Source organism: Mastomys coucha, chromosome X, assembly GCF_008632895.1.
Source record: "Mastomys coucha isolate ucsf_1 chromosome X, UCSF_Mcou_1, whole genome shotgun sequence".
Classification (NCBI taxonomy): Eukaryota; Metazoa; Chordata; class Mammalia; order Rodentia; family Muridae; genus Mastomys; species Mastomys coucha.
In genome coordinates, this window is record NC_045030.1 from 42885552 (window position 1) to 42907281 (window position 21730).

Below are 21730 nucleotides of genomic sequence, written 5' to 3' on the forward strand. Positions count from 1 at the left end.
AAAAAAAAAACAGAAAAATATTAAAAGTATTTCATAAACTAGAAAAAAATTCCTTCCTTAAAAATAATACTGGTAAGAGTTGCTTTATGAAAGTCAGTTATTGTGAAATTTAGATTAACGTAAACGATAAGTTGGGTTTGAGTCTCCACTGAGGGTAAAAATAGAAAATATTCACCTGTGGCTCAGATAAATGGGATTGAAGTAACATTTTATTTTTTTCTAATCCTTTTTCTGAAACATACCTATTGTAGAGGGAAAGGTATGCCTGTGTGTGTGTGTGTGTGTGTTTGCGTGTTTGTGTGTGTGTATGTCTGTGTATCTCTGTGTGTGTTTGTGTGTCTTTGTGTGTGTGTGTGTGTGTGTGTGTGTGTGTGTGTAATAGATCCCTTCTTAGATCTCCCCCATAAGTTTCCAGATCTCAGACCCTATCCAAGTCATGGCAGCTCCCACCCCCTGCTCCTTGAGGTCAAATCAGGCAGGCAGAGAGAGAGAGGGAAAGAGCAGCAAAGAGGGGGGATAACAAGGGAGTAAATGGAAAGGGGGTAACAAGGGAGTAAATGGAAAGGGGGATAACAAGGGACTAAATGGAAAGGGGGTAACAAGGGAGTAAATGGAAAGGGGGTAACAAGGGAGTAAATGGAAAGGGGATAACAAGGGAGTAAATGGAAAGGGGATAACAAGGGAGTAAATGGGAAAAGGGATAACAAGGGAGTAAATGGAAAGGGGATAACAAGGGAGTAGATGGGAAAAGGGAGAGAGAGAGAGGGAGGATAAAGAACAGAGGAAGTCAGCTGAGGAGGCCAACTTGAATAATTATGCACCATCCTTCCACCTAGATAAACCTTATACCTCCTTTGAGTCTTTGAATTTCTCTTCCTCTACTGTCAGACAATCCAAGGAAATGAGATTGGTATTAGCAAAGAAAGTGAGAGGCCCAGGTGAACTCTCCCCCTTGCTCTGCTTCCAGCCTGTCAAGTTTTTAATCCTCAAGCCAGAAAAACTGGTCCAGGACCACCAACAAGAAGAGAGTATATATGTGGCTTCCCTTCCAGGCCTCTCCATCTCCATCCATCCAGCCCTCCTGGGCTAGTTCTTCCCTCCCTCCCTTGGCCTTCAGCTCTCCTACACTAAGTCTGAAAACAGTCATGCATAGGAAAGCACTAGCTAACAATAGGTTATATGAAGGGCTATTCCCTCATAATCTGCATCACATTGTCACACCTCTCTTATAATTCACCTAAATTATCCTTTAAAAAAATACCTCCTACTTTCATTGCATCCCAGGCATCTGCAGTGTCTACCTATACATTTTCCATGTTGTATACCTCCATGGCTCCCAATTGCCTACATGGTCAAGGCAAAAGTCTTTACTGTAGACAGCAGGTTCTTTGACATCTGACCCTGGTTCCTGCCTTGTGTTCACCACCTACTATATTTTCTATAGTTCCTTCCACTTCTTAAGTCCTGACAACTTGTGAGCATATCTTCCCACCTCCGCATGCTTTTAGTTCATATCCTAAACTCTTCCTTATCCTTCATTGTGCCACCGGAGTCCTTGCTATATCCCCTGATGCTCACTGCGCTATTATGTTCACGTATCGATTGTTCATCTATTTGCCTTTCCTACTAGGCTAACATCCATATTCTTAGCACCTAATGCTTTGAAAGAATAACTGCTGTAATCCTAATTGGAAGGCAAAGAGCTTGGATGGTTTAGCACAACTGGCACTAACCCTGCTTCAGAGCCTTTATATTTTGCTGTCCCCTTGGCTTACCAACTCTTTTCTTGATTATCTTCTTGATTCGCTTTCCAGGTTTCTTAGGGTCCCTTCACACATGAAACCTTCATAAAGAGACATCCCATGCCTACCTCGTGTACACAGTTTCTCCCTCATTGATGTCTCCCTGCTTCATTTTTCTCTGAAACTCTATACACACCTAGCATTACATTATGTATTGCATGTACTTATATTCTCTTCTCTGCTAGAATACAAGCTCCACGGGACAAAGACCTTGGCTTTCATCACTGCTGAATTCTTTTCTTTCTAAAGGATTTTATTTCATTTTGTATTAGATATTTTGTTTATTTACATTTCAAATGTTCTCTCCTTTCCTGGTTTCCTCTCTGGAAAAAAAAAACCTATTCCCTTCCCCCTCCCCCTGCTCAGCAACCCACCCTCTCCTACTTCCTGGCCCTGGCATTCCCCTACACTGGGCCATAGAGCCTTCACAGGGCCAAGGGCCTCTCCTCCTGAATCCTTAGTGTGTAAAACAGGGCCAGGCACAGAGAAGGTGTCTGTGAATATTTGTTGGATGATGTTGAATGTACAAATAGTGCTGGATTCCATTACTACTTGTACATTCAAGTTCTATATGACCTTTACCTGATTGTGTCTTCCCTCTGGGCTTCACTTCTCCTTCAAATGATGACAACTCTCCAGACTTTATAAATAAGAATGAACTACAAGGAAAATTAAATGGGACTATGTGTGTGAAAGTAGCCAGTGTGGTGCCTTGCCCGGAGAAAGCTGGTAGTGCCTGTGAGGTGGAATCTATGACAGACCAATAGCCACTACTTCTCTAATCCGTACCATACCCCCCTCACCAGTCTTGGCACCCACTATGGTCAAACAATTACTTCTGTGCCCATGGCACTAGACTCACTTGCCACAGTTGTAGAGGTCACAGCAGAAGCAGGTGTTGCCCCGGATGCGAGGTGTGCAAAGTCCACGGCTAAGTTGAGGGCAGTTCACCTGAGGACACAATACAACAATGAGAGAAGCTAGCACTAGACAGGATTGGTCCTCTGGCATTGAAATGTGAGTTAGTGACTGAAGGAGACAGAAATGATGGCTATTATGTGCACATACCCATGCAAACGAAATATGGGGCTAAGCAGAAAGGTAGCTGTGCTTGTGCATAAAGCAAGCACCTGTGTATCTGGGATTCCGATAAGCCCCAGCCACAGTCCTTAGTACCCAACTCATATGGTAGAGGTAGAGGAGAGGAAAGACAGATGGAACAGTATATGTTATATTAAATGGATATTAGGGAATGAGGATATGAGGGGTGAGAAAATCAAGGCACGGGAAGAAAGAGCATCTTATACAAAGGAATACAGAGGGGCCATCCATGCACACTTGAGTACAGAAGTACCTCTTTAACTGCCTGGGTAAGGTTCCTCAAAGCCCTCGTAGAAGGAGTAATTTTGGATGAGGAAGTTATGACCTTATACAGGAAAAATCGAGTTAAGAGAAACAGGATTATAAGCAAACTTATGGAAACTGTTATTAGTATTTGTGAAGTTGGGAAATTAACACAAAAAAGGCTATCACAGTGAAATCAAGAGAATCGCTGTAATAGAGTTCCATGGTTTAAGTATGCAAAAACATTTTTCAAAATTAGAAATATAAGGCACAGTCTGCATTTACCTTCTCTTGCTTGCAAGAATGTTTTTCAAGTTCCCTTCCCAGGAAGGGTGCAGTAAAGTACTTTCTCATTTGTTTGACTTTGTTGCAGTAAATAAGCACTTTTCTTCATATTGGGTCCTTCATCAAAGTGCCTGTTGCCTTTTGATATGCTGTTAGCACACATACACATTTCATTCCTCCTTCTAACCCAGGAACAATTAGAAAAATGGTAACTTTGTGGTTGCTAACCAAAAATGGTGGGAACCAGGTGATACTATCGTAATAAAAGCATTTAACATTATGCCTTGGGAGCAAGACTATGACTTTGTCTAACTCCAAGGGCACCATTCCTGTTATGTTTTATGTAAAGTGCCTCCCCAGGAGGTTGTGTGATGTAGTGTCCATTTTGCCTTTGCCTTTCTTTTTTTCCTTTCCAGTCACAGGTGTGCTGTCTTTTAATGTTATTTTTGTAATTTTTCTTCGTTCTTTGAGAAGTTCATATAATGCATTTGCATCCTATTTGTCCCCTTTCCTACCTCATCCTATGCCCATTCCCCACATCCTTACCCACCCAACTTTGTCTCCTCCCCTCTCTGTAGACACTGAGATTTGTGGGGCAAATGTACTCTTGGGTGTATCCTCACAGTGAATGACTTTCATTTTGAGGTTAGCAGAGTACCAAATTGTTAACATTCCCAGAAACATAGGTAGAATTCCGTATGTTGGACTCCACTGGTTGGGAGGGGTTTTGTGACTTGCTGAAATGAAAGTGCGTGCCCCCCCCACCCCCAATGTTGCCACTGCTATTTCCTCTAACTGAAGCAACAGGGAACACAGGACATGTGTAGGGCACAAAAGGAATACTCTCCTGAGCCTACTCAGGATTCTTAGGCTGGCCTCTTAGACTAATAAGCTGAGCCTCCTTAGAACCTTGAGATAGACCAGATTGCTTAGTTATCCTGATCTAAACTCCAGAGCATTCCATGCATGGCATTCAGGCTCTGCCTTCTTAGCACAGTGTCTTGCTGGGATTCATATCTTCTTCCAGCCGAACACCAAGTCCAGGAACTGAATCATTATTGGCAGAGATGGGGGAGAGACACACAATGAGAGACTACTGGCTAGGGTCAGAGGCCAGCCCTATGGCCATAGAACAAAATTAATCTGCTTAGGCTTCATGAGGCTCCAATCTATGAGCTCATGTCCTCATTAACACTATGCTTTGAACAAATAGCTCAAAACATCTAGTAGTGAACCTTGTGTCTGTGGAAAAAATACTATAGAGAGTTTCGTGGCTTAAGAGTTGTCTTAGCTGTTAAGAGCACTTGTTGCTTTTGCAGAGGACAGGGTTCGATTCCCAGCATCCACATGGTGTCTCATAACTATGTGCACATGTGGTGCACATATGTACATGCAAGTAAGACACTCATATGCTTAAAATAATAAATAAATCTATTTTTTTGGTAAAGAAAGGTTGTGTCAGATAAAGCAAGGGACTTTCCCATGAGGTAAAGACATGCAGCATCGTTGTGGCTCACCTCCTCAGCTTCCCTCTGGAATGTCTTGGGAACATAGTGGCACCGGTTAGCATAGAGTGGTTTCAAATCCTATAAAGGGAAACACCAAACCAAAAGGGTTTTGGCTTTGTAAAGTAAAACATCAATAGCCCTGCTTGCTAATATAAGATTTGAAAACACACACACACACACACACACACACACACACACACACACACACAGAGGCAGTAGGTTACGTTAAATTCTAAAAGCTACCTATTTGGGGCCTGAGAATGTATGGATCAGGCAAGATCATTCTAATAACTGCTTTCTGTTGAACTACTTCAGTTAATGAGAAACCAGGAAGATTATTGAAAAATGAGCCTCTTGAAATTTCCTCCTTGTTTTTTTTTTTCCTTCTAGGCTTTGTCTCCTTGCAAACAGTCCCTAGGAAGCAAGATTCAAAACTCCAGGTTATTGCAATATTGCACTTCTAAATAGAGAGAGCGTGGCTTTGACTATGAAGTCTCATTATCACCTGGGGTCTAGATAAGGGCTGGTTGATTTGTGCTCTCTGCTGTTATTTCCACGCCTTTTCAAAAGGAAGAGGCAAAAAAATCAGTGGCTGGAGGATGGGCTTAATTGGCTGTAGATTTTAACTCAACTCTACTACAAGCCATTTTCACTCTCCTACACAGATAGGTAAAGTAGACAAACTCAAGAAAGGTACTTCTAGGGCAAAAGAGAAGGAAAAAATTAATGTGGCGATCAAGGACAGTTAATTTACTCTGCTTGCTTTCTGATAAAACTCTCTCTCGGGCATGAGTGTTAGAAAGAAGAGACAAGCCAGATATGCCTAGAAACTTGTAACTTGTAACCCAAAAATGCTGTCATTTGCACAACTGACACTAAGCATCCCTGTGTAGGAGGGGCTCTTTGGTCAAAGTCACATTAGCCTAAGAGACTGATTTATGCAAAATGGCCTTAGGGGCTTAGTTCAAAGTGCCCAGGCAGAAAGGATTATCTTTTGCCTTTCCCCTTCTGCCTCATTTTCAATCCTGATGGTTATTTACCCTGTACCTGTGATTTAGGATCCCCTATACTTGGCATTGAGTGCCTCTTGCCTTCTATTCTGTGACCCCATCAATGACCTTGGGCTTTCCATTAGCTCATGCTCCATAATTCTCTTCTCTGTTCAGTGTTACAAAAGTGCATTGCTGTTAATTCGGTCTAGAGTCGGACTAGAAAGGAAGGAGGACTCTCATGCTCATAACTGGATGTGTTTTTCTATGTTGGAGTAACAGTATATTCGTTATTATTGTGCTCAAGAAAAGGTTCGACCATAGTGCTGGCCATAGCCCTATATGACCTGGTTTTGCCATTCAGCTACCGCCCTTAAATGAAGACAGGGATGCAGGATGATTGCCCACTTGCTATGTCTTGCTGCTATTCTACACTTGATCCCCAGAAAAAGGGTAAGAACAGGCAATTTAGGGGTGAGAAGAGGCCATGGAACCTGAGTTTGCAACCTCTTTAGCCTGAAGGACTGCCGACCTTGGCAAGATGCGATGGAAAAGGGTACTGCTATATATTAGATGATGGCTGTATGCTGGGCCCTTTTAGGACATGCTCTTGGCTATTCATTTCACTCTATTTCTAACCCTGAAAGGTAAATTTCTATTATAGACATTTGGGAGAGAGAGAAAATACGATACAACAGAGTAAAGTGACAGAGACAGAGAGAAACTGAGGCTGCCAGGGAGTGTGGCCTGACTTCTGAGACAGAAAGGCAGCTAGTAGAGCTGTGATTTAACAGCATCATGATACCATCAAAAACTATAAAATATAATACCACAGTACAACTCACCAACTATAAAATTTACAAAGGGACTTGGGGGTAACTTGGTTGCTGCGGTAGTTAATAATGATTACTGACAGCCAGGTGGTGGTGGCACACGCCTTTAATCCCAGCACTTGGGAGGCAGAGGCAGGCAGATTTCTGAGTTCAAGGCCAGCTTGGTCTACAGAGTGAGTTCCAGGACAGCCATGGCTACACAGAGAAACCCTGTCTCGAAAAAGCCAAAATAATAATAATAATAATAATAATAATAATAATAATAATAATAATAATAATAATAATGATTACTAACCTGACAAGATCTGGGGTCACCCTTGAGACAAGCCTCCAGGTATATTTGTGAGAAATCATTTAGGGTGGCACATGATCATGCCTGTGAGTGGTTATCTTGCTCAGGTTAAATGAAGCAAGAAGGCCCACCCTAAAGGATAGTGGCAGCCGCTCCTGTGCTGGGGCTCTGCACTGAAAAAGTAGAAAGGTAGCAGAGAACCAGCATCTCTCCTTCCTGTTTTCTGACTGCAGATGCAATGCCACCATGGCTTCAGGTTCCTGCCACCATGACTTCCCTACCATGTACCCTGCCCATGCCCTCAAACTGTGAGCAAAACTAAGCCCACCCATAAGTTGCAATTATCATGGCATTACTACAGCAACAGGAAAAGTAGCTAAAACTGTGATCATCAAAACCATGAGGTACTGCCTCTCACTCACAGGCACAATCAGATAATAATGGAAACTGCTGAGGCTGTGAAGAAACCAGAATCCTAATACACTGATGGTGAGCATAACACAGCAGAGCCATTTTGGAAAACAGTCAGGCAGTTTCTTAAACAATTAAACCCAGTTATCATATGTCCTAGCGGTTTTGCTCCAAAACAGAAAGGAAACGAGAATGCAAATATGCCCATTCTGAAACATGTGCTCAAATGTGAACTGCATCATCGTATATAATCATGAAATGGAAGAAACAACCCATTAACTGGTGAATGGACAATACAGTGTACACCATGAAAAGGAATAATCCACGATACAATGTGGATGAAGTTGGAAAACATTATGCTAAATAAAAGGAGCCAATCACAAAGTCCACATATAGAGTTCCTTTAGTATGAAATGTTTAATATAGGAAAATCTATTAAGGTGAAAGTATATTAGTTGTTTGGGGTTGGGGAGGATGGAGAGACAGGCTATAATAGGCAAAGGATAGAAGGATTCTTTTTGATATGGAAAAAAATCTAAAACTGTTGTCTCCGTGCAACTGTGAATATACTAAAAAAAAAAAAAATAAACATTATGAGTGGAAGAAAAAAGAAGAAAAGGGAGCCATTTTAGCTCATGATGCCATCAAAATCTACGGCAGGCTTCTGAGCCACTAGGCCTATGTTGCCATGGAAACTGTCTCAGAGTAAGTACTGCTTGTCAAATGGGGATAATAATGCCTGCCCTACTTATCTCACAGGATTGCTAGAGGTCTCAGATGAGGTAATAGACGTGAGGACACATTGAAAAGCTAAATGTAATACATAAAAACAAAGAATTAGTGCGACTAGGATGTTTCCTATTGAATACAAAATAGCATGCACACTAGGATTGACTGCAACCAACAATATAAAAACATGTATATAATCAGAGAGCAACATGCAAGGACCACAAGAATTGTGATGTTAGGGGACAGAATTGTAACCATTAAGAGTTACTGGTATATCATTTAGGAATTAAATAAAAAACACGTGAATAAAAGATGGCACCTCTCAGCTACAATCAGAATACAGAAATCTGATGGGAGGGATAGTATTTATATTCTTAGCCCTCAAAAAAAAAAAAAAAAAAAAAAAAAAAAGAGAAAGGGCATCTCTCTCCCATACCTTATTTTTTCCCTACCTAGATTATTTCCTAAATTACTATTGCAGAGGCAGATTAGGTGATAGTATTAACGATATGATCTCCTTTGATCTTGCCTAATAAGGTGATGACTCTTCTGTCTGGAAGAGAACTCCAAGAAGGAGCTTCATCAAAAATAATGTCTTCTTAGTGCACATCTACTCACATCCTTGACACATCACCAAATGACCTTAAATCAACAATTAGGCCATGACAACACGCCATGTGATACACAGAAAATTTTGATAAGCTAAATTTTCTCTAATTCAATTATTTGGGAAAATACACTTTCCAACAGTTCACAAAACACCTTAATTTTCCAAGTTTAGTTCAGTTGAAAAACTAACTGAATTTACTCTGGAGCTTAGCTGCTATATCTTGCTCTTGATTTTGGTCTTTGGAGAACATCAGGGCTACTTAATGATTTCCTATGTCCAAGGCTCTTCTTGTTGTTGTTTTTCTAGTCCCCTTTCTCCCACTGAAAAGTATTTCTTTAAACCAACTTTATGACCACATTGGTATAAAATCAAATATATCTATGTTTTGTCTCAACCTAAAAGTTCACCATTTTTCTTCTTATTTGAGAAGAAATAATACCATTTTTGTGGCACTCTAAAATAAGTATGAATTCTAGGCACTAGGCTTACTATGATTAATGGAAAAGTTGTTCCTGGGCCAGAAATCTGGAACAGTGTGAAACAGAACATGGTAAAAGAAGGGCAGGAGCAGGAGGTGCTACCTAAGCTGCCAATGGGGAGAAGGCATCAGTAGTCTTACCGCCAGCTTTGAACACTATGAATTATGATACCAACCTTCCAGGCAAAACGCACCCACTCATGATAACTATTATGGGTGGTAATCAAGCACTCTGTAATTGGACTTGAAGCCCACCCCATAGGAGGGAATCTTTACTGGAACTCTGCTGCCAAGAGCATGGTGAGGAAAGTCACAGGCCCTTAATTCCATTGTTTAGCTAAATTGACAAAGTACTGAACCACCTTCTAAATATATATGTTTATACAAATAGACAATTATCACTCTCAGCCTTAATCACAGGAGCCTTTCTAGTGAACTTTGATAAATGCAGAGACTTACAGTTGCAAAAGGTGTGGAGGATCACTGACAGTTGAGTGCTCAGCCCTAAACATAGCACTTATACCATACCCTCAAGGCTCAGGAAATAATGTAGAAGATGGAGTAGGAAGAATGTAAGAGCTAAACGCTATGGAGAGGCGCTGAAAACATGCGCCTTCAGAGGGAAATACACATTTTTTTGACAACTATGAATGGGTTTTCTGGGTATGCATAAGAAAGGGGCCCATTAGCAGCCAGGTATGAATGCTAGAAGAGCCTAGGCCCTAACTCATATTGCTAAATGATTTCCTACTGGTAAATTCAGTAAAAAAGAGGGTGTCATTTCCTTCAGTTATGTTGGCACTGGTGATACCACCAGGTTGCAATAGGTAGTTCCAATCAAATGGTCCCACAGATGTCTGTGAACAAATCAGAGGAGTCAGACACAAAAGGAAAAATTACTGGGAAAGGGACAGGGAAAGAGGAGGGGCTGTTGATGGAGTGGGATGGAGATAAAAAGAAGAGAAATGGAGGCAGCAATCAAGATGCATTTATATGCATGTATGGAATTGTCAAGGAACTAAACTTAAAAGTGAGGAGCAAGGTCCTCTATAGAGAGCTCAATGGACATGCTCTTAGTCACAGACTAGTCAGGAGTGAAAATGGCCGTTATCCTTCTGCAGAGTGGGAAACATTTGACACCTGGACTGAAGAACTAAACTCAGGGTGGGAAGTTTAGCTCTAAACTTTCTCCAGACATCCAACTTCATCATTACGTCCCAACCACTGTCATAAGAACAGCAGTGTTTGGGTACCTGAGAAAGGTACCTTTGTCCTCATGGTCTGTTCTTGTAGCTGTTGAAGGGGAGGTTGGTTTGGACCATGTGGCTTCCTGCTACAGAATCAAATGATCTGTGTCTCCACAGGACCCCATCATGGCTGTCCAAAGCCATGATACTACCCTGCTGCTCTTTCCCTACCTTCAAGACATTCCCTTACCCCAATGCCTTTGTCTTTGTCTTTCCAAATTTTACACGCCAAGGGGCTACGCCATCCCTAATGCCACTGGAAAGGGAAGCCTTCCCTGCTCTCTGGAGCCCGAGATGGACCACTATGGCACCTGGAGTCTGTACTGCCAGTTTAGGTCCATTTTTCTAGATGCTTACATTCTTCACTGGTTTTCTCACCTTGACTACCAACTATTGAAGACAGAGGAGGAGCTTCCTTCTCCCTTGTATACTTGTGCCCCTCAAAGCACTCAGTGCACATTCAAGGCAGGATTATAGCATTGTACAATTCAACTCAAGGTAAATAATACTCACAATGTGTCTAGCGGCAAAGACCCCATCAACTATAGCACAACAAAAAGCTGCAATCACACCAAAGCTGATAAACACGATAGAAGCCACCAGCTGCAGGAGGGAACAAAAGGAACATGTCTGTTAGTCTTCCACTGTTGCTGCTTTTGGAGACGAGGTAATCCCCAAGAGACTGCCAGCCAAAGCAGAACTCTACTCTGTCACTGACAAGGATGCTTTTTTTTTTCAGTCATGCAGGGTGAGTGGGTATGGGGATAGGCAGGGAGGAAGAGAAGGGGGAACTGAAGCATTTTTTAAAAAATAATTTCAGGGTAAGCTCAGAAATTCATTCTGTGAGCACCGAATGAAGAAGCTTGCTGGTATCCAGTATGCTGTCCATGGAGGAATTCGACTGCATAGCCCTTCCATCCTCAGATTCAGAAAAATGTTGGACTTTGGACATCATGTAATCCAACCCTGTATTTTATTTATGTTGAAATGGAGTTACGGTGAGTGGAACCGTTGTTTTCCAGTGTCTCTACTCTGAGTCTATGAAAGAACTGATGCCTGCCAGTTCCTGGCCTTTGATTTCTATACCCCTAACTCTGCTGCTTGATGACATTATGGACACTGATGATAACAAGAGTGATTTTGGGTCCTATATAACTCTACATCATGTTATGCATCATTGAAGAAAAAGGATATTCAATTTACTCCCAGTTAAGTGCCAGAGAGATTTTGCAAGAATTGATGTGTCTGAAATGGGTAAATTTTGTACGATCTATATAAAATATTTCTTTCTCACTCTTTTTTTTGGGGGGGGGGCATGGCCTCATGTAGTCCAGGCTGGCTCAAATTATTTTGTGACTAAGTCTCATATTAAACTTCTAATCCAGCCATCCAAGGGTTAGGAATGCAGGTATGCATTGAAAATAATAAAACCAGATTGCCAAATTTATTGATCATGTTAGATAACATAAATTTTTCTAAAGTTCATCTTCTAGTACCAAGATGATGCTACATATCAAGGTATGGGAGCATCAAAATTTCAGATTGTCTTCGAGGACAAGGAGATATGATACATGAGCTCACAATCTGCTGTGGTTGACCTTCTGAACTACATGGAATCAGCATTTTTCTTTCTTGAGGCTTTTGGGGAGAAAGAGGAGGAAATAACATGGCATCAAGCTATTCCCCAGGGAGAAGGAAAAAAATCAAAGCCAAGGCTAGCCTAGGGTTCACCCACTTCAGCAGGCTGAGCAGAAATACTTATCTCCTTTGGGAGTTGTTCAGAAACCTCTTTCCATAAATCTCACTTCACAGCACTGCAGATAATCGGTAAATAATGGATGAACGATGTCATGAAATTGGCATTATTAGCTATGCTATGATCAGCTCTACAATTAAAACTCCCCCATTATTTTGAATAATTTAAGCCCAAAGTGAAAATGAAACTGGCAAGGGATAGAGTCCAGGTGAAATGGAAGAAGAAACTATTAGAAGTCCCCTGGCAGTGATTCCCATATTGCTGGGGGAAGTATATGGTTAGAGTTTTGTGTCCCTAGAGCTATTACATTATTTGATTAAGCCTGATGTTAAACAGACCCCATTGCCAAAGTTTGGATGCCACTAAGAGTTGTTCAAGGGGAGTCTAACCTTAGTCCAGTGTCTGACCACTCACCAGACTTCCTGAACTGTAATTCTATAAAACTGTGTTGCAATTGCAATTCAGCCTATCCATTCTACCCCTTGCCCTCAAGGAAGCCTTCTCAAAATTAACCAGGAAAACACAGCAGCTCGCCTTTAAGAGATCATATTAGGACAGTGAACTTTTGAGGCTTCAGCTTCTGTCAAATGCTGATCCTTCCTCTCAACTTTACTGCGTACTTGCCTTTGAACTATGGACGGCAAAGACACAAAGATAGTGTTGTAAAGTTGATTTCGTAATTTTAGTTTGATCTATGTTTCAACTACATTTACTTTCTTCCTCTTTTTGGTTTTAGTTTGTGTTTGGATTTTAAGACAAGGTCTCAAATAGCTCAGGAAGGCCTTGAACTCAAGATCACTGAAAGAGATCTGAGCTGAGTTCCAGATCCTCCCTTCTCAACCTCCCGAGTATCAGGACTAGAGACATGAATCACCAAGCCCAGTTTACACGTATTTTCTTAATTGAAGTTCCCTAGATTATAATCTCCTAAAAGATTTTTTAAAAAACAACTTTGTGAAAACTTTTCCAGAGGATTATGTAACCAAAAGGAAGCTACGAAAGTCAGTAATATTCAGAGCTACAGTAAAGTATATAACAGAAACCCGGCATTCTAGGCCAGACCAGCAGCCTGATTGAACAGCCCGAAGTTTTCTTTTGAGAATGAAAGAGAAAGCTTAAAGAGATGCAAACCAGCCTCAAAACACTGTGAGATAAGTTCTCTGGAGGCTTAGCGGGAAAGGTGAAATAACAGTTTCCTTTGGGGCCAAATTTGCACACGCTTAAGAGATGTGTGCTTTATCCACATAAACACTGAGCTTTCTAGAGGACGAAAACTTACCATCTGCCGCTTGTTCTCAATCAGGTTTGATCCGATGAGTCCAAGGAATGAGCCAAAGCCAAGCTGTAAGACAACATAGCATTTAGAAAGACAATCAACCTTCCCACACAGTCATTCCAGTTCTTGGCCATGATTCAGGACAGTGGAAAAGAACTGGAGTGTAAATGTCAAAGCCACGTGTAGATTCTTACACAAACACACTACTTACAATGAAAGTATATTCTCCCATTATTTTCAGTTTTCTCCTGTAGCAATGACTCACACTGAAAAAAGAAGCTCATGTGCCCCCAAACTAAAAGTAAAGGTCAACTACAGCTTCTTCGTGCCTGCCTGGTTCAATTTTAATACCCATTACCTAGCATATGGCTGGTGATTCAGTAAGAGACATATAATGGTGAAAAGCACACATTATCCATCAGATCTCTAGTTTTGAAAAGGACCTTCTATTGTGAAGCATAGATTATAGAATAAAGGTTTGCAAAGGCAATTTTTGATGCATCGGGCATACTAATCAAACTCAGGAAGTACTTTAGAAATCAGCAAGCACCTTAACCCACACTTTAAAAAAAATAGAAATAAAGAACTTTTTTTGAAAGCCTGTATTTGTGGTTGACCTGCTGCAATTTATGTTAGCACTTACTCGCCTCTTTTTCCATCTCTGCTTCATTTATGGACAGAAAGCATTCATTAAAGGGTGAACAGAAATGGCAGTGTAAAACCCTGAAAACCAATTTCTCTTGTCTAAGTGGCCAGGATTATGGCTCAGTGTAGAAGATCCCACTGCCCTCTCAGCTCTGCCATTAGCAGACTGAAGGCTACCGGTCTCAGCTGAGAACGATCACTAACCCGTAGCTATTGATGGAGATGGAAAGGGAAGAAGTAAAAAGCGGTGAGAATGGACCAATAAATCTTAACACATGTTCAGTGATGTAGGTACACCTCTCTTCAGCCTCACTAATGCTCTTGCTTTGCACCGCAGTTTTACCTTGACTTTCAGAGTCATCTGTTTTAACTCAAGACTCCCAAGTTTTACATCTAGGCTGGGAAGTCTAGTGAACCCAAGGATTGGGTCTGATGGGCCCCTGTCCAGGAACTGTTTGCCTCAAGACCCCAAGAATGGAAGAGACTGAAAGGAAGCAAAGATTCCTTCTACAGGACCAGCAACCATTCTTGGGAAACCAAAGCTTATGTGTCCGAATGGATAAACTACTCCATCCCGGGATACTGAGATTATCCTCATGTAAGACCAGACATAGACTGTTCTCCGACCCAATCTTCTTTAAAGTATAACTAAGATATGTCGCTGCAAAATATACCAATGTAAACGTAGTCATCACACTAGCCTGGCTTGCAAACACAGATATTCTGCTAATGTCTGTGTAATCTAGAACTGACTAACCACTCAGCCTCTTTCCTTGTGTATAAAACAGAAGGGACCACAGAAATGTTATCTTACAGAGCTTTGCAAAGATTCAAATGACTTTTAATGGAAATAAGACATTCAAAGAGCTTGGCATATCACCTGCTATTCGGTGCATACTGAGAACATTTACTGTCTTGTTCTAGGGATTTGAATCATAATTTTTTTTTTGAAAGAGGGTTTCTCTGTGTAGCCCTGGCTGTCCTGGAACTCATTCTGTAGACCAGGCTGGCCTTGAACTCAGAAATCCGCCTGCCTCTGCTGGTCCCAAGTGCTGGGATCAAAGGCGTGCGCCACCACTGCCTGGCCTGAATCATAATTTTTAAATTTAAAAATATGTATTATTTTATGTATATAAATTTTTGCCTGCATGTATGTCTATGCACCATGTATGTGCAAAGCCCTCAGAGGCCAGAAGAGGGTGCAAAATCCCCTGAAACTGGATTAACAGATGGTTGTGAGCTGCCAAATAGGTACAGGAAATAATCACACCCTAAAAGAACAACCACCACTCTTAAACACTGAGCCATTCTGCTCCCAGTATTACATTTTTAAAAGACATTTATGTTTTTAAGACTATTTACTATGTTTGTTTGTTTGTTTGTTTATTTATTTATTCATTCATTCATTCACACTCACACACAGGAGTGTTATGGTATGTGAGTGGAAGTCAGAAGACAACTTGAAAGAATCAGTTCTTTTCTTTCCTAGGAATGGAACTCGGGTTGTAAGCTTTGTGGAATGCCTTTATCTGCTGAGCCATCTCACTGACCTAGAAGACATTTAACTTTTGAGCCACTCTAATGTGATTTGAACTGGAGAATTCTGTCACTGTGCATTAGGTATGTGCAATGCCCTTAGTGGCCAGAAGAGGGTGCAAGATTCCCTGAAACTGGAATTACAGAAGGTTGTGAGCTAATAGATAGATAGATAGATAGATAGATAGATAGATAGATAGATAGATAGATAGATAGATAGATAGATAGAACAAACAGTGAGAAAGCAACTACAACAAAACACTTTATAGTCATCATGGAAATAACACCTTTGGATATGTCTGGGTGGGTGTTTACAGAGACGCTAACTACAGGACCATTTCATGGGCTGGGTTACAGACTGTGTATAAAGGAGCCAGCTAGCTGAGCATGAGCATCCACCACTGCTTCCTGCCTCTGACTACAATGTGAGCAGCTGCCTCTTTCACCTGCTGCCATACCTTTCCCTGCGTAATGAAACTGTGTCCCCTGCAACTGTAAGCTGTAATACATCCTACCTCTCTAAAATCGCTGTTGTCAAGGATTGTGTCGCAGCAATAGGACAAGCAATTGGTAGATACCAGAAACAAAGACACTGGCTATTCCTGACATTCTCAAACAACTTTTTGATGGTGGTTACTGGAAGAGATAGATGGAACATTTGTCGAACTAGCTGGAAACACATGACGCCACAGAACTGGACCCCTTGGGCCTATCTATTATAGTATCTACGCCTCCCATCCTGTTGCTCTTCATCCCATCTCATCTCAGCGTCATTTAGTCCAGTCAATAAGGAGACATCACACCTGACCACCCAAGAGCTCACAGTCAGTGAAAGACACAGACTATAAGTTAAGGAGCACAGGCTATAAAAACAAAGCACTACGTAAGCTAAGAAGAATTCATTCCGGACCATATCCCTGTAACCGCTACTCATTAATCGTGTGACCTTGGGCCAGTCTTGAGCCGGCCCTCAGGACTGTCTTTGCAGAAGCTGCCTGAGTGCAGAGTCTGGAGCTGCGGCGGCGCAAGTCGTGACTGGACAAGCTTTTAGGAAGTTGCTTCAGCTCTTTGACAGAGTATTGGTTGAAAGGAGCGCCGCCGAAACTGTAACCAAAGGTGGCATTATGCTTCCAGAAAAGTCTTAAGGAAAAGTATTGCAAGCAACGGTCGTGGCTGTGGGGTCAGGCAGGAAAGGAAAGGGTGGAGAGATACAGACTGTCAGCGTGAAAGTTAGAGATAATGTTCTTCTAGACAACAAGGATTATTTCTTATTTAGACATAGCGACATTCTTGGAAAGTATGTCGACTGAAATCGCTGTTGAAATGGTGTCTTATGAAACTGACCATTCCACTGATGTTCTGAACTATTTCATCATGTAAATTATTTCCATGCTTCCCTTTTATAATAAACAGATGATGCCTAAACTGACCAAAAAAAAAAGACTCTGTGCTTCAGCTTTCTCATCTATAAAATGGGATAAAATGGGGTCATTAAGGTAACTTAGCAGGAGCGGGGCATGGTGGTGCATGCCTTTAATCTCAGCACTTGGGAGGCAGAGGCAGGCAGATTTCTGAGTTCAAGGCCGGCCTGGTCTACAAGAGTGAGTTCCAGGACAGCCAGGGCTACACAGAGAAACCCTGTCTCAAAAAAAATAACCTAGCATGGAGGGACCCTTGATACCAAGCCTGATAACCTGAGTTCCATCTATGGGATCCATATTCTGTAAAAAAGAGAGCCAATTTCTACAAGTTGTCTTCAGACTTACACACACACACACACACACACACATACTGTGACTTGATCTGCTTATGTTCCCCACCCTCCCTCCAGCATAAAATTAACAAATGATGTAATCTGAAAGCATTTTAAAAGTGAAAGTCAGTGTTGTTTTAAGGATCAAGTAGAGAGATAAAATATGTGGCATCTATACAAGGCAAGCTGCTATATAAAAGAAACCTCTAAATTTTCATAGAAGAGGAGGCATTTTATTTGGGCTCATAGGATGGTTGGGGCTCAATGGGAAAGGAACTAACATCTAATGAGTGATGAGTGAAAGCAATCACTTACCTAGATGCTAGGTAGATAAACTCACCAATATTGTTGCAAGACCTTACAGTTAAAGAACCTTTCATCACAGATGATCTTATCCCCCACCCCTCCCAGCTTTGACTGTGGGAATGATGCAGAGTGTTGCCATCATTCCTGTTCGACAGAAGGGAAAGAAGAAGCCTAGAGAACTGTAAAAACTCATTCCCTCTTACGGCACCTTAATCTCAAAGCCAGGACTATCCCTCAGAGTCTCTAATGATCAATATCCACATCGTGAGGCCTAAGAAGTCAGTAGCTTCTTTGGGTTGTTGCTAGTGTTGTCTCTTACAACAGGGTCTCATTGTGTGACCCTGGCTGTCCTGGCCCTCACTCTGTAAACCAAGCTAGCCTTGAACTCACTGAGATACAACCCCCACCCCCTTGGCCTTCCGGGTGCTGGAATTAAAAGTATGGCCTACCACATCCAGTTTATAGAAAGTGTTCTCGTCAGGGAGTGAGAAGACCTGTTTGACCAAGAGCTTGGAGTGAAAAGAAAGAAAAGATCCAGCAGTTTCCTGAAAATGGGCAGCTGCTTCTAATCGAATGCTAGCTCCTAGGGAACAGAGAGACCTCTCAGTGGTTATGTACACTGGCTGCTCTTCCAGAGGATCTGAGTTCAGTCCCCAGCACCAGTGTGGTGGCTAATAGCCACCTCTAACCTCCAATTCCAGAGGATCTGAGGCTCCCTTCTGTCACAGGCATACATGCAAGAAACTCCCATACACATAAAAATAAAGACAAGTTTTTAAAAAAAAATACGGTAATGGTACCTCCCACAACCTAATGCCTAGACCTTTACAACTACCTGAATGAATAACTTGTTTTCTTTGTTTTGGCTACCCTCCATTTGTCAAGTAAAAAGACATTTCACTAGAAATTAAAGTCAGATTAAAGTTTTTTTTTATGGTTTGAGGGGTTTATTGTTTGTTTTATAGACAAAGCCGCATTGAATAACTCAGGTGGCCTCAAGCTTGTGTTGTCCCTCTTGCTTCATGCTCCTGTGTGCTGGGATTACAGAAATGGACCATCTCTCCCCAGCTGAAGGATTCTGGGGAATGGATCCTATTATCTACTCATATTCCCACCCACTGCCCCAGACACCCAAGACAGAGGCTCGATAACCAGTAATTGGGTACATACCTTGTGACATAGCTTGCATTTGATCTATGATTTGGAGTTAGGGTTGCAGTGGGATCTAGTGGCAAGGGCAGTGAGATTTGGGGTCAGGGAATCCGTGCTACAGTTGGTTGAAACAGTCCACAAACCATTGCTTTAACCTTGAGATTCGAAAATCTCTGAAAACTAAAAGAATTTTCTGATACCCAATTTGGTGGTAAAGCTTGATCTTGAAGTTATGTGAGAATATTTTTTATAATCTTTACCTTGCTTTATATTAAAATTCATATTTTATGATACAACTATAAAGGAACTTGACTATGTGGTTCTCAAAGCCCTACTGAAATGCTAGACAGCATATCATTGTAACTTTCTGCAATATTAAAGTCTAAATCCTAAAGTACATTTTGCCTAATGTGGACCCATATAAACAAAGGGAGTAGAGAGTTCAAAGATGGTAGACTACACTGTGGACCCCAATAGCTTAGAAATGCTCCCACTGAGGACTCCCCTTCTTGGAGAAGAAAGGGAGGGGTGAGAGGAAGGGTTGATAGAGGAAGAGGCTGGGAGGATAAGAGGGAGAGGAAGCTACATTTGGGATGTTATTCTTACCTGGGTGGGGAAATGGCCATTTTAAGAGTTTGTATAGTTCCTCCCTAATAACCGATGTGTTCAATTAGCAAAAGCACTCTGTTCCCAGCCAAATCTGGGTTCTCAGGCATTTACTTCTGCAGAGGTAGGAGTCCTAATTGTATTTGCTATAACACGATCTGACCTATAAATGTAAATGGATTTTTTGACTGTTCAACCTGCTATCTTCTCTGCTTTGCTCTGTATAATTAAAACCCATTTTAAGATAAATAAATAAATAAATAAATAAATACAGAAAAGAAATGCTCCCATTAAGTAGATAGAGAGGATTTCATGATGACAATAAAAAAAATATGAAAAAAATTTAAAAAAAAAATTGGAAGATTGCGTAAGTGGCACTATCAAGGCAGAAAAGCCCAAATTATAAACAGGTGCTGTTGGGAAACAGAAATAGAGGGCGGCCAGGCTAGGGGCTTCAGGGAGCTTTGAATGGCATGCTAAGGGTTAACAAGATGGCCGTGGGGGTTAGACACTTGTGGAGATACACAGTTTTGTTCAGTACATCAGGATTCAAATTGATCTTTTATAACAAGCTTGAACATTCTGGATGTCTGTTTAATTTACCGTAATCACAAGCCACAGCTAGGCATTCAAATGTCCTAGGTATTCAAAATGTTGTCAGACTTCACATGTCCTTACATCTCTTTACATAGTCCTTACATCTGCAGGGAAAGAAAGCCGTACAGGCCTGGAGAAGGTTTCTAGAGCGGTGAATGTTCCTATTGTCCCTGTCTCCTAATATCCTGTTGTGACTCTATATGGTTTTTCAGTCCACTGACCCTCTCCAGGAAATGGAGCAGAATTCCCTTTCTCTACTGAAAGAAAACACGAAGCCCCACAGTATAATACCACTGAGACCAGAGAGCTCCAGAAAGGTTTTCCTCACTGATGGACAAACTCCATCTTGTGGGTTGCTTGGGAAACACAGAGTCTCCCTCTCCTCCTCCCAGTAAGTAAAGATTTAATGAAAGGAGCATCCTCCCCCTCCCCAGGACCCTTTTCAGCTTTATTCAACAACCAAAATAAATAGTGGATTTATTTTTTATTTTATTTATTTATTTTTAGGCTTTCCAAGTAGAAGGGTCCTTGAAACACTTCTGAAATGGAATATGCCCTAAACATTCAAAGACAGTAAAAACCCATAAGCCAGTTTGTCTTTATCAGTTTTAATGTTTAAAATCGTTACCTTTCAGCCTGTACAGACAGGCTAGCTCATCCTTAAAGAGGCATATGTGTACACACAATTTAGAATGATAATACTACGTTGTAGCTCAGGTAGAATAGCTAGCATGCTATTATAATAGACTTCCCTGTGTATTAAACACCTCCCGGTATTTGAAATGCCAAACATCCTGGTGTTTAAATGAAACGTGTATCAATTTTTCTAATCTAGTGCTTTCTCCATAATTTATCTGCTTTAAATATTCAAATTCTCATGTACTGTTAATACATTTAGTCAGAGTCAAGAAAAAAAATAGTTGTGTTCAGGATAATGAGAAATGTTTTCATAGATCCATACAACCATAATTTATATTCAAAATGATCAGGTTGACAGTACAGAATCTTAAAATACTCTTTCTGGTTTTACTGCTAAGTATGTTCTTTTGTGTTTTAGTTCTCCTCATGACTGCTGGTCCACCTAAATTATATTTCCCCGGGGTGACTGGTATAATGTATATTTAGCTTGCATTACTTTTTCAGTCAAAGACTAGCTTATGGGAAGAATTCGTGTTCATAGGATCCATCCGAGTCAGACTCTCTGGGGCCATGGAGCAGAGATCTGCATTTTTCCCATCATTCTTACTCTTACCTAGGTGGGGAAATGGCCATTTTAAGAGTTTGTATAGTTCCTCCCTAATAACCGATGTGTTCAATTAGCAAAAGCACTCTGTTCCCAGCCAAATCTGGGTTCTCAGGCATTTACTTCTGCAGAGGTAGGAGTCCTAATTGTATTTGCTATAACACGATCTGACCTATAAATGTAAATGGATTTTTTGACTGTTCAATCTGCTATCTTCTCTGCTTTGCTCTGTATAATTAAAACCCATTTTAAAGAAATTATCTACGGCATTCAGAGAGGAAATTTGTAAAAGTTAAACCAGTGTGTGTGTGTGTGTGTGTGTGTGTGTGTGT

General features: G+C 41.2%; 1 protein-coding gene and 1 pseudogene across 2 annotated transcripts in view; one reads left to right on the forward strand and one right to left on the reverse strand.

Moving 5' to 3' along the window:
• The window catches only part of Tmem255a (transmembrane protein 255A), a 52643-nt gene that overhangs the window by 24973 nt on the left and 5940 nt on the right, over positions 1–21730 (reverse strand). Inside the window, exons 3-7 of one of the 2 annotated variants that reach the window (XM_031353355.1) lie at positions 13564–13626; positions 11042–11131; positions 4949–5017; positions 3157–3228; positions 2665–2753 (exon numbers count right to left, since the gene is read on the reverse strand). In XM_031353355.1, coding sequence (XP_031209215.1) covers positions 2665–2753; positions 3157–3228; positions 4949–5017; positions 11042–11131; positions 13564–13626 — 383 coding nt within the window. The remainder of the gene's footprint in view (positions 1–2664; positions 2754–3156; positions 3229–4948; positions 5018–11041; positions 11132–13563; positions 13627–21730) is intronic. The other variant, XM_031353429.1, reaches the window with a different exon arrangement.
• On the forward strand, positions 16213–17158 carry LOC116090740 (annotated as a pseudogene).